Source organism: Cricetulus griseus, chromosome 4, assembly GCF_003668045.3.
Source record: "Cricetulus griseus strain 17A/GY chromosome 4, alternate assembly CriGri-PICRH-1.0, whole genome shotgun sequence".
Classification (NCBI taxonomy): domain Eukaryota; kingdom Metazoa; phylum Chordata; class Mammalia; order Rodentia; family Cricetidae; genus Cricetulus; species Cricetulus griseus.
Window position 1 is genome coordinate 116,114,436 of NC_048597.1, and position 12,176 is coordinate 116,126,611.

Consider the following 12,176-nt stretch of genomic DNA (forward strand, 5'->3'; position numbering starts at 1 on the left):
ACCACCAAGCACTTAGCCCTCAGCCTTCTGGAGGTTCCCACCTGTTGCTCTTGGACCTGAGGCATTCTGTCCCTAAGGCTTGGCCTGGGGTTTGTCCGTCCTCAGTGTCCTCCGGCAGCGGTGGGCCTGCCCTGCTCCAGCTGGAAGTGGTTCAGACACTGGGATGAGAATGTTTAACCCCTGGGAAGGTTGTTCTGCCCAGAGAGGGGCATCTCCCTCCATGACTTCCATATACAACCCACCAGGCTACCCTGCACACCCTCACTCCGCAGCACACACATCAGGAAGAGAAGAAAAGGTGAGATTCTGCGTTGAAGAATTGCTTTATTGATAGGGAAATTCCAGAGCAGGGCGGAACCTACACAAAGATAAAGATGATGCCAAGGTGCTCAGAGGCCTTGGGTTCCTGAACATGGAGGTGATGAGAAGGAGGAGGTGGTGTCTGGTTCACAGTCCTTGACTCCTTGCTCTTTGCTCCAGTCTTCTGGCAGTGACCCATGGACCAACTCTGCCACCTCAGATTACGCACTCAAAGCTTTGAGACCTGTCCAGCCAGGAATACCTGTGGTGGGGACTCTGGCCCTCTCTTGTCTAAATCTGGATGGGGCATGACGGGTAGATGCTCCTGTTCTCACAGAGCCGCTGATTTCACCACCTTAGGCCTCTGAAAGTTGAGCTAGGGGATGGGAGAGACAGATTAAATCAAGTAGGGATTGGGAGGAGCTGGGGGTCGGGGCCCCGGGAAAACCCAGGAGTAGGAGAGTGGGCAGCCCCATGGTGGGGGCCTCTTAGCTGTGTCACCTCAGTGTTGGGGTCCACAGGCTGCAGGTTTGGCTGGAAGTGGCTGTACCCTTTCTCCGGGCCAAAATTGTCCTCCTTCAGATTCTGGCCTGTAGGGAAAGGTATGGTGTAAGAAGGGCTCCCCCAGAGAAGGCTGGGGCTGCCATGAGCAGGTGGAATATGTATGGGGTGGGGTGAGGTTCCAGGAAAATGAAGATAACTGCTTTGGCTTTTCTAATCTGTGATAGAGTCTTAGTGGACTTGACTTGAGCCTGGAGGCTGGTCTGGGGTGACACAGGGACACCAGAGAAAGAGTACAGCTTTCCTTGCCACTTGTGACCTATGTACGGGTCGTAAGTCATACCCATGAGCAGTTATTGCCATCGGTGTGAGGAACAGATGGGAGTGGAGCTGGTGGCAGCCTCCTGAGTCACATACCACCCTGTCACCTGGCAGCCCTTAGCAACTGTGTAAACACAGCAGACAGCAGTTTTTCAGGAAACTGTTCCTGTGGCTCTGTTAATTCACCAGCAATATCTACTTCCTCTCCCTGAACCCTGCAGCTCTTCTTATCTTCCTGGACTCCAGGCCAGGGCCTGGTTTTTCCCTTAACATGTTGGCCATTCCTCAGCAGACATCTGACGGTGCTCCCTGTAACAGCTGTACTTCTAGGTGGTCCTAGGAGGCCTGTCCCTGTTCCCTCTTTAATTGCTAACCCTCCCTTTGCCACTCAGACTCCTGGTGCTACCTTGAGGTCGAAGAGCCCCTCCCCTCTTCCAGGGAGTCAGTGTGTCCTACAGGGGTCTCTCTTGGATGCCTAGCTCAGCAGCCACCATACTCCTCAGGGAAGCCTCGGATGCTCTGCTCTGCCTGACCCCTCCTCAGCCCGCCAGCAACGCCAGCTCCTCTCACTGCCTCTTCTGGTTACTACTTCTCATCTCCTGAGCCTACTCATCCTATCAACCTGTCCTTGTCTCCCATATTGTCCCCCTCAGAGATACCTTGAGTGACCCACTTAACACTCCTCTGTGGACTTGGTGATTTATGTACCTGTCAACTCAGAGGTTTGGCAGGCTAAGGTAGAAGCCCTGTGGGTTCAAAGCTATCTTGGGCTACATAGCCAGACCCTGTTCCAGATAAACAAAAAAATACACAACATTACACACCCAGGTTTTTGATAAAAGCCTTCTAAAGCTGTCTTTTCTTTTTGGGGGAGGGTGGGGGGCATGCAAACCAGCTAGTCTCCAATTCGATATGTAACAAAAAATGACCTTGAATTTTTGACATTTTTTTTTTTTATGAGACAGGGTTTCTCTGTGGCTTTAGAGGCTGTCCTGGAACTAGCACTTGTAGACCAGGCTGGTCTTGAACTCACAGAGATCCGCCTGCCTCTGCCTCCCAAGTGCTGGGATTAAAGGCGTGCGCCACCAACGCCCGGCCTTTTTGGCGATTCTTTGTCCATCTACCTAATGCTAGGATTACAGGAGTGTGATCCCATGCATTTTCGTAGGCCCTCAGAAGGGCCTTACTCTGTCTGCTCAGGGACTGTTTGTAGGAGCAGGAAGCCGACCTCTGAGTCACTGATTGGAGACTCGGGCTTAAATTAGAAGCCTTCAGTCAGCCCGAAGCCCAGGCTTGGTCATTCCTGGTCAGGTGCTCTGGTCATAACCTGTGCACTGCTATCTCCTGGCACTCCAGAGAGTGGCTGTGCGTCTGACACCCTTGTCTTGAGAGCCATGAGATGACTCTGAGCCTACCCTGAATCACTAGGAAAATGGTGGCACATAAGGGGTCATAAAATAAGACCCAGGAAGCAGAAACTGTGGGTGTGGTGGTGCACACCTGTAATCCCAGCATTAGAGAGGCTAGATTAGGAGGATCCCTAAATTCACGGCCAACCTATACTGTGGTTTGTTTGAGATCACCCTGGGCTACAGTGACAGCAAACAGCTGTGTAGGGAAACTGATGGGATGAGTTGACAAAATGTTTGCCTCATAAATACTTAGGACCTGAGTTTGATCCCCAGAACCCACATGAAAAGCTAATCATAGTGACACATGCTTACGACCCCAGTGCTGGGGAAACAGATGGCGGATCTCCGTGACTCTCCAGCCAGCTAGGCTGACCCAATCTGTGAGCCCCAGGTCCTTGTGAAAGACTTGTCCTCCAAAACAACTTGTACAGCTTCTAAGGACCAGGCCCTGAGACTGACCTCTGCATGCGTGTGCCCATGAGTGCTGCTCGCACAAGTCCTCCTCCCCAAAGTGCGCGCTGGGAAGGTGGAAAGTCTAAGCCTGCTCAGGGGAGGAACTGCACAGAGGCAGCCCTACTGATTAGAGAAGAAGTTACATAGCATGGGCAGAGACTCAGGCAGACAAAGCAAGGGGCCCCTGAGGTGCTCAGGAATCAGGGAAGTTTAAGGACAATGTGGGGGTCCCTGGACATGGAAGGGGTCATAAATAGGTTATAGAAACAGTGGGTTTGGGGCTGGGATAGGTGGTGGGGAATGGAGCCTACCAGACAGTGGTGTGTTTTATTCAGAAGCGTGGAGGGGAGAGTTTGCTCATGGAGGACCTGGGAGTTTGATGGAGGAGAAGCTGAAAAAGAACCAGAGGTCAGGCTAGTGAGGTGTGTAAGGTGACCAGAGTCCCATCCAGGGACTCACATGGTGGAAGGGAAGAACTGATCCTAACAGTTGTCCTCTGATCTCTGCCCACAGAGCGTCACACATGTGCACCTACTAAATAAATGTGGCTAAGAGCAAAACAAAACTGGAGGTTGGTGAGGGCTGGACGCTAGGGAAGGAGAAGGGGACAGGGGTCCGCAGAAGAGCAAGGGGTGGGGGCACCGAGGTGCAGGGGCAGATGACGCTCACATTGGCTCACACCCTCAGAGCCAACTGCACCTTTCCCGCTTCCACCCTTGCCCCAGAACAGTTACCTTCCCAGACACCTGTGCTCTTGAAGGTTCCAGGGAGAGCTTCTCTCTGCCATGCTTGAGATGGGTCATATTTTGCCCTGCAAACAGCAGTGTCATAGTGAGAAGCTGCATATGAGAGGAGCAGGGGGGGACACGGAAGACCCTGACCCTGAAGGGGACGATCGTATCTCTTCCCTTCAAAGTAATGGCCATGGGGAGTGATGACTAAACCCACTCTGGTTTCTTCATCTCCATGGGCAGTGACCAGGTTCCCCCAAACGTCCCTCAATTCCCTAATGGGCCTCAGTCTCCTCGGGTATGAAATGGGGGCATTGCAATAATCCCTTCTGCTCACTTCTAGCCCAGATGTTCTAGTGACTGTTTCTTGTCAGTGCTTCGAAATGTGCATCTCACCCTCTATGACTCAGTCCCAGCCTCCTCATTATTCTCTAAGGCAGCCTAGATAACAAAATACAATTTTATTGTATAATCTAATTTCAGTGCTTAAGTTTCTGTTTCCATTTCTCACTCAAAGAGACAATCCTACCCTATCAGATAAAAAAGCCACCCTTGGTGATGCCCAGAGATGGGTTGGGCTAGACACCCTGTTTGGCCTCAGTCAACTTCTTCACCACCAGGCTGGGACAAACAACATCAAGACAGTGACTTCTGGGTAGAGTGTCCTCAGTCCCCAGTTGGTCCCCTCTCTCTGTGACCGTGGTGGGTGGCTCGTGAGCTCACCTGTGTTGTTTTTTCTGGGACCAACCAAGGAAGACAGCCAAGACCACGAGTACCAGCAGCACTGCCAGCATGGTGCCCACAAGTCCATACACAAGTCTCTTGCTGGTTCTAGACTTGCAAGTTTCCCCCCAGTACCAGTGGGTGTCTGTGTTCGGGCACCTGAAGAAACACACACACAGGCTCAGGCTAGGTCCCTTAAATCAGGTCTCCTGAAGGGAAATTAAATACCTAAAGCCCAGGAACCTCTCCTAAAGGCAAGGGTGTATGTGTGTCTGGGGGAGCCGGGGTCCCTGACTCTGTAAGGTGTGGGAGGAAACTCAGGATGCCAGATCTCAGAGGGACCCCAGGGACCTGAGTGTCTTGTCCTAGCTCTGCCCTTGCTTGCATATCTAATCTCAAAGCATCTGGCGCCCGAAAGGGCTTCTTATCATGTTTACTATTTTGTACGTTAATTTATGATCATGGAAACTAGTGTGCCCAGGTCGCAGCTAGAAGTGTTCACGGCTGAAATGTCAAAAGAGAAATTAATGATGGAGCTAGGCATGGTAGGTGAGGTCTGGAATCCCAGAACTCGGGGAGGTTGTGGAAGGAGGCCAGCCTGGGCTACACAGTGAGTTCCAGTCCATCCTAGGTTACAGAAACCCAGTCTGAAAAAAAAAAATAAGGAAAAGGGGGGAGGGAAGGAAGGGAATAAAGTAGGAAAAGGCAGGAAGGAAGGAACAGATGGAAGAAATAGAGGAAGTGACTGGTGACAGGAAAATGAGGCAAATAACTTGAACCTTTTCAGAAAAGCCCTGGCTGCGAGAATGCCTGAATCTGGAACACATGGCCACCCGTCACTCTCATGCTGGCAGAGCGTGGCGGGAGATCCCTCAGAGGGAAGAGCGATGTAGGAGACAGCAGAGCTGCCTTCTAAGCCTCTCCGTTGCTAGACACAGTTGTTTTGTTATTATCCATGTCATCCACCCACCTAGCTACTCAGGCACAAGCAGCAAGAGAAACTGGGGGTGGGTGGGGCACAGAACAGGTATGTGATCCACAGGGCATGGTACAGCAGGTGGGTGATTACAACTCTAGGGGGGGCTGTGGGGCAGGGAGCACCCTCCCATCAGGAGAAGGAGGTAGGCACTCACACGCAATGGGGCCCTGAGCGCAGCAGCTGGCACTGGCCTAGGTTGCAGTTGAGTTGTGACTTTGTCCCCCGAGTGCAATTGTTCACACAGGTTAGCCTTCCCTCCACAACCTCCGGGTAGAAGTACTGGCCAAAGTCCGCAGCAGCCTTCTGGTTGCAAAGCTCTATAGGGTGAGGAACAGCAGCTAGAGTCAGCATGGCTAGAACTCTCCCTGGGCCCCTGTTTAACCATCCACACTCCACTCTCTCTGGTCCACAATTCCAAGGGGCTGCTCACCAACAGGGTTGAAGCTGAACTTTAGAGTCTCCATATCCACAGTGGTGAAGTTAGCATTGTAGCACAGTTTGGCATCTGCCCACAATAAAGGGGAGAGAAAAACAAAATGAAAACCATAAAGGTTTCTTTCTGCCTCTCTGTCAACAGTCAAGCCTTCCCTTCTCCCACTCGGCCCCTCCCCTTCTCCCACTCAGGCTCCTCCCCTTCTCCCACTCGGCCCCTCCCCTTCTCCCACTCGGCCCCTCCCCTTCTCCCACCCAGGCCCTCCCCTTCTCCCACCCAGGCCTCCCCTTCTCCCACCCAGGCCCCTCCCTTCTCCCACCCAGGCCCCTCCTCCTTCTCCCACTCAGGCTCCTCCCTCTTGCATCCAGGCCCCTCCCCTTCTCCCACTCAGGCCCCTCCCCTTCTCCCACTCAGGCCCCTCCCCTTCTCCCACCCAGGCCCCTCCCCTTCTCCCATCCAGACTCTCCCCCTTTCTTCCACCCCAGTTCTTCCCTTTCTCCCAGCAGGGCTCTTCCCCCTTCTCCTTCCTCTTCCTCCCTCTCCTCTTCCTCCTCTCCCTCGACCACTTGCTCCTCACTTTCCCGCCCTTGCTCTTTGCCCCTCATCTTCCCTGGCTTTTGTCCTCTCCCCCCCAACTCCCCTCCTCCCACTTCCTCCCCCTCTTCTTTCTTCCTCCTCCCCTTCCTTCATCTGCTTCCTCCTGTCCTTCCTCCCCACCTCCTTCTACTTCCCGTCTTTCTTCTGTGTCAGCTGTCCACACGGAACCAATGTTAGAGCTCCAGATAGACACCATACCCTGTGGGCAGGCTCACACAGGGACATGGGGGTGACAACTTCAGCCTCAACAGAGTGGCAGGGAGCAGGATGGAGTCAGGGAGGCACTAGGGGATGGCTCACTTTGTTCTCAATTCATTAAAGATTTGTTTATTAATAACTTGCTTATTAAAATTTGCTTATCAAAAATTTGTTTATTTATATTTTTGTTTGTTGCTTTCTAAGACAGGGTTTCTCTGTGTAACAGTCCTGTCCATCCTGGAACTCAATTTGTAGACCAGGCTGGCCTCAAACTCACAGAGATCCACCTCCCTTTGCCTTCTGAGTGCTGGGATTAAAGGTGTGCACCACCACTGCTTGACAGAAAGTTGTCTGTGCCAGTTATCTTGTTTTTTGGTTTGTTTTGTTGGGGTTTCTTTTTTGTTGTTTTGTTTGTTTGTTTGTTTTTCGAGACAGGGTTTCTCTGTGTAACAGTCCTGTCCATCCTGGAACTCGCTCTATAGACCAGGCTGGCCTCGAACTCACAGAGATCCACCTGCCTCTGACTCCCGAGTGCTGGGATTAAAGGTGTGCGACACCAACACCTGGCTCTTTTTTGTTGTTTCGTTCTGTTTTTTGTTTTTTTTTTGTTTTTTTCCAGAGCTGAGGGCTCTGCACTTGCTAGGAAAGCACTACTACCTCAGCCTATATCCCCAGCCCCTTAAGATTTATTTCATTTTTTACCTCTCTGTCTCTTTCTGTCTCTCTCTGTGTCTCTCTCTGTCTCTCTGTCTCTGTCTCTGCCTCTGTCTCTGTCTGTCTCTCTCTCTCTCTCTCTCTCTCTCTCTCTCTGTGTGTGTGTGTGTGTGTGTGTGTGTGTGTGTGTGTGTGTGTGTGTATGGCTGTGGAAACCAGAAGAGGGTAAGAGGGTATAGGATCTTCTGGAGCTGGAGCTGCAGGCAGCTTTGAGAACTCAACTCAGCTCCTCCGCAAGAGCAGCAAGTGCTCTCAACTGCTAAGCCATCTCTCCAGCATCCCCTGCCTTTTGTTGAAAAAGGACTAAAATTCTGGAATTCACTGTGGAGTCCAGACCAGCTCAGAATTCAAGACAATCCTCCTGCCTTAGCTTCCTTAGTGCTGAGATTACAGGTGTGAGCTACCACACATGGCTGATTTCTAGACCCCTATGGTGGGGACTCTGGTGTTCCAAACAAGAAGAGGAAGTGGAGATCCAAGTGTTGTAGACTATTGTTGAACATGTGTTACATTCATTCATGCTGTGGAACATTTGTTTAATGATGCAAAGACGTGTTGCATCCTTTTATGTTGCATTTGTTTAACTCTGTGAAGCTGAGTTACTGTGCCTGCCTAAAACACCTGATTGGTCTAATAAAGAGCTGAATGGAATAGGTAGGCAGGAGAAAGGATAGGTGGGGCTGCCAGGAGGAGAGAATATCTAGGCTCAGGAGAAGGGAGGAGTGAGAAAAGGAGGAGAGAAGGATACCAAGGGCCAGTCACCCAGCAACACAGACAGCCACAGAGTAAGAAGGAAAGAAAGACACATAGAATAGAAAAAGGTAAAAAGCCCAGAGGCAAGATGTAGTTAAAGAGAAAAGGAATAATTTAAGTTGGAAAAGCTGTCTAGAAACAGGCCAAGCTAAGGCCGGGCATTCATAAGTAAGAATATGTTTCCATGTATTTATTTGGGAGCTGGGTGGTGGCCCCCAAAGAGTAATAAACAAAAACCAAACAAACAAAAAACCCAAGGGCACCCAGGCTTCCTTTCCACCAACGTCAAGGAGTTTCAGGAGGACTTACTTTGACACAGGGAAGTGTCAGTTTCTTGTGCCCTAGTCACATTTATGATCTTGTTCTTCACGATCTTCGTGAGGTTTCTGAACAGTGTCTGATACTCTGGGGTGTAGTTTGCTTCTAGAATGACATCACTTTCCACCACGATGCTGCCATTGCTGCAAGCAGGAAAGACTTCAACATTTCGTTCATGTCACCAACAACCAGCAAGGAAGATGAAAGCAAGATAGGAGGTGGGGAGGCAAGGCAACCGTGTGACCCATGGGTTGGAGAGAAGAGGGTTCCAGAAGGGTATGATGGTGCACACCCGCCTGGAGTCCCAGGGGTAGGAGGCTCATAGGTTCAAGGCCAACCTGGGCTACATAGTGAGTGAGGCCTTTGTTTAAAAAAATCCAAAAGAGGTAAAAAGATGGAGGGAGGGAGGAAGGAAGGAAGAGGTAAAGGAAAAGAAAAGAAAAGGAATGGAATGGAAGAAAAAATAAGGGCCCCCACCCATGGGCAGCTAATAAATTCCAAGGAGCCAGGTGAGTAAGACAATTCAAGATCAGTAAATCTCAGTGTTTGTCACAAAAGCTAAAGGATGGAATTTATCTCTAAAAACAGAGGCTGGAGAGATGCCTCAGAGGTTAAGAGCACTGACTGCTCTTCCACAGGTCCCAAGTTCAATTCCCAGCAACCACATAGTGGCTCACAGCCATTCATTATGAGATCTGGTGCCCTTTTCTGGTGTGCAGATATACATGGAAGCAGAATGTTGTATACATAATAAATAAATAAAATCTTAAAAAAATAAATAAATAAAAATAAAAATAGAGGCTTGGATCAGCAAGATGGCTCTGTGGGTAAAGGTGCTTGCAGCCACGGCCCGAGTTCAGTTCCGGGATCCACACGATAGAAGGAGAGAATCAATTCCTGCCAGCTATCCTGCGACCTCCGTCCCCCTGTGTGTGCTGTGGTACAAGCACACATTTGTTGCACACGCAATAATGTAATAAAAATAAAATATAGAAACTCTTGAGTGAAGATTTCTCACACTCTCTCTTCTTTCTCTTCACAAATCCCCATGGTCTGATGGCGAGATCTTATCTCTTGAAGACCATTCCCACAGGACCCCTTCCCCCTCCAGTCACTGACACTATCACCTCCACTGTACACTTCTGCCCACCTTCCTCTGCCCTGAAGCTAGACACAGCCGTCAGGCCTGTAAGCCAGATCCTGTCCCTCGCAGGACAGCTGCTGACATGGACAGTCCCATGGCTTGGCACAAGCCATGTCTCCACCTCTGCTGCCACTATTGAGCGCACCTCCAAGTTTCTAGAATTCACCCCCCCCACAATCACGCTGGACTCCCCTGCCAGTGCTCCCCCCGCTGTAACTCTTTCCCTTACCCCTCCTACTTCTTTAAGAACCCTTCTCCTTAATCCTTAGTTGTCACATCTCCTGGGAAGGATTCTCTCCGGCTGACCACAGTTGCCTCTGGGCTCTTCCCCGTGCACACTGCAGTCTTGGTGCCCCCTGTGCTCTGCCATTCTGTACTCCAGGGCTACCGTGTTCCAAGCATCTAACACAATTCGTTTCTTCTGATTTTCTTCTTTATAGAGCCCAGGCTGGCCTGGAACTCACTGTGTAGCCCAGGCTGGACTTCAGCTTCTCATCTTCCTGTCTTAGGTTTCCAATACTAGTATTACAAGTGTGTAGCACTCAGCCAGAGTTGGCTTTTAATAAAAATTTGCCAGATGAAAATCAATGACTATAAAAGTGAATGAATAAGTGAACGAATGGTGAAAGAATAAACATGATAAACAATGAAAAACATGATGAATAATGAAAAGAACGAATGATGAACGGACATCTGTCACGAGCAAATGAATAACGATGACAGAACTTACATAAACAACTGAGTGACCATACTGAACAAATGAATGAGCAAATTGGGAACGAATGAGTGAATGAGGAACAATGATGATGAAGAAATGAATCGATGATAAATTTATGAGTGCATGGCAAGTTTTATGAATAAATGAATGAATGAGCAAGTTATGGATGACTAACCATGAAGAAATGATGATGAATGAGTCAGGACTCTCAGGTGTTGTTTGGACTCTCAGGAGTTCCCCAGTCCCACACAGATGTTGATAGCCTAATCTCAGGGTAGGAGCAAGTAGCAGAGCAAGAAAGAGGGACCCCTCTGCCCCCCAATACTCACAGCAGTTCTCTAATGATCACTTCTTTGTACTGGGGAAGGTCGTCGCCCTCATAAACTTTATCCATCTGGAAAAAAATCAGAGATCATACGGAGCTTGAGTATGCCCGTCTTTGGACAGCTCCAGGCTGGTATGGGTGGAGCCCAGAGAAAGAGAAAGGAAAGCGGCAGAAGCTCCTTCACTGGGAGCTGAGTGGGGTAGGGCTGAAGGGTGGCTGCTCTGAGAGGAGTCTACCTCGGAATTCTGGGAGACAAAGGGAGCATATGTGGTAGGGACCCATAGCCCTCCCTTGACTGTCACTGCTCCCACCTGGCTCAGGAAGAGGTTTTGGAAGTTCTTGTAGGCCTCGGAGGATGTGTTCTTCAAGTCGCTTGTGAAGTTCCGGTGAGTCACTTTAACTATCATGGTCACTGTAGCGTTGATAACGTTCGGGATTTCTGTGGGACCAGGCAACATGGAGGATGAGACAGTGACTCTGGGGACCAGTGGGAATGTCTCTGGGATAGGTAAAATTTTCTGCCTGTCATGGAGGGGAAAGAAATGAGTAGAAAAGAGGATAGAAACCCAAAAGTAGCCGAGGGTGGCTGAGACTTCTGTCTCTACCTGTGTGCATGTATGCTCATATATGTGCATGTTTGTGTGTGTATACATCTGTGTGGAGTTCAGACACCCATGCTGCTTCTCTTTCTCTGTCTCTTTCCACTTTAGTATTTGAGACAGTCTCTCACTAGATGTGGAGCTCACCTGGCTGGTCAGAGAATCTTCAGGGATCTGCCTGACTCCTCAGGGCTGAGGTTACATGTGCACAGAACTGTGCCCAGAATTTGACATGGGTTCTATGGATCCAAACGCAGATCTCCATATTTACACTGTGAATACTGATGGAACTATCTCCCCATCCCCCGGTCCCTGTCTTTCGAGATCAGAGAGAGCTAATGGCCTGATGGAGACCCAGGGAGCCAGGTGAAAGGCTTCATGAAGGGTTAGGGTAGAAACCTCCTGATTAGAGAAGGAGGAGAGTCAGGGAGGGTAGCCGGGAAGTTAGAGGCAGAAGGACCAGAAAAAAAAACGACATTATTCCTCTCCCAGCAGAGATGCCATGAGAATGGTTGGCTAATCATTCCAACATGGCCAGCCCACTGAAAGTGTCAAGGGGCACAAGGAGGGGTCATTACCTACTGGGAAGGAATACAGGATGGAGTCACAGAGCTGACCAGTGTAGCCTGACTTGCATTCACACTGTCTTCCATTCCACTTTCCATTGTTGCAGTCCTCTGGGAAATGACACAATTTTAAAAGATCATTGAGAAAGATTGGGGGACAAAAACACGTGCCCCCATCCAGGTGTCATCAAAGCCCTGAACTTGGCAAGGGGAAGGAGACCAGATGATGGTACAACTTTTAAAAATCTTTCATTCCCACTTTATTCCTAGAAACTAGAGGAGAAAGGAGGAGAAGGAAATAGGTTTAAGGATACAAGAAACACAGAGAAGAAAGCAAGCAAGCAAGGAAAAAGAAAGAAAGAAAGAAGAAAGGAAGAAGGAAGGAAGGAAA

At 49.8% G+C, this 12,176-nt stretch overlaps 1 protein-coding gene across 1 annotated transcript; it reads right to left on the bottom strand.

The window, feature by feature from the left end:
- Positions 1-327: 327 nt before the first annotated feature.
- Positions 328-11,884, bottom strand: LOC113835696 (mucin-12-like). The gene is made up of 10 exons (XM_035444190.1): positions 11,851-11,884; positions 10,932-11,059; positions 10,625-10,689; positions 8,425-8,576; positions 5,851-5,925; positions 5,575-5,737; positions 4,442-4,600; positions 3,722-3,798; positions 802-890; positions 328-676 (listed from the first exon to the last, which is right to left on the bottom strand). The coding sequence occupies exons 1-10, from the start codon at positions 11,882-11,884 to the stop codon at positions 632-634; spliced, it is 987 nt and encodes a 328-aa protein (XP_035300081.1). The 3' UTR covers positions 328-631.
- Positions 11,885-12,176: the final 292 nt, after the last annotated feature.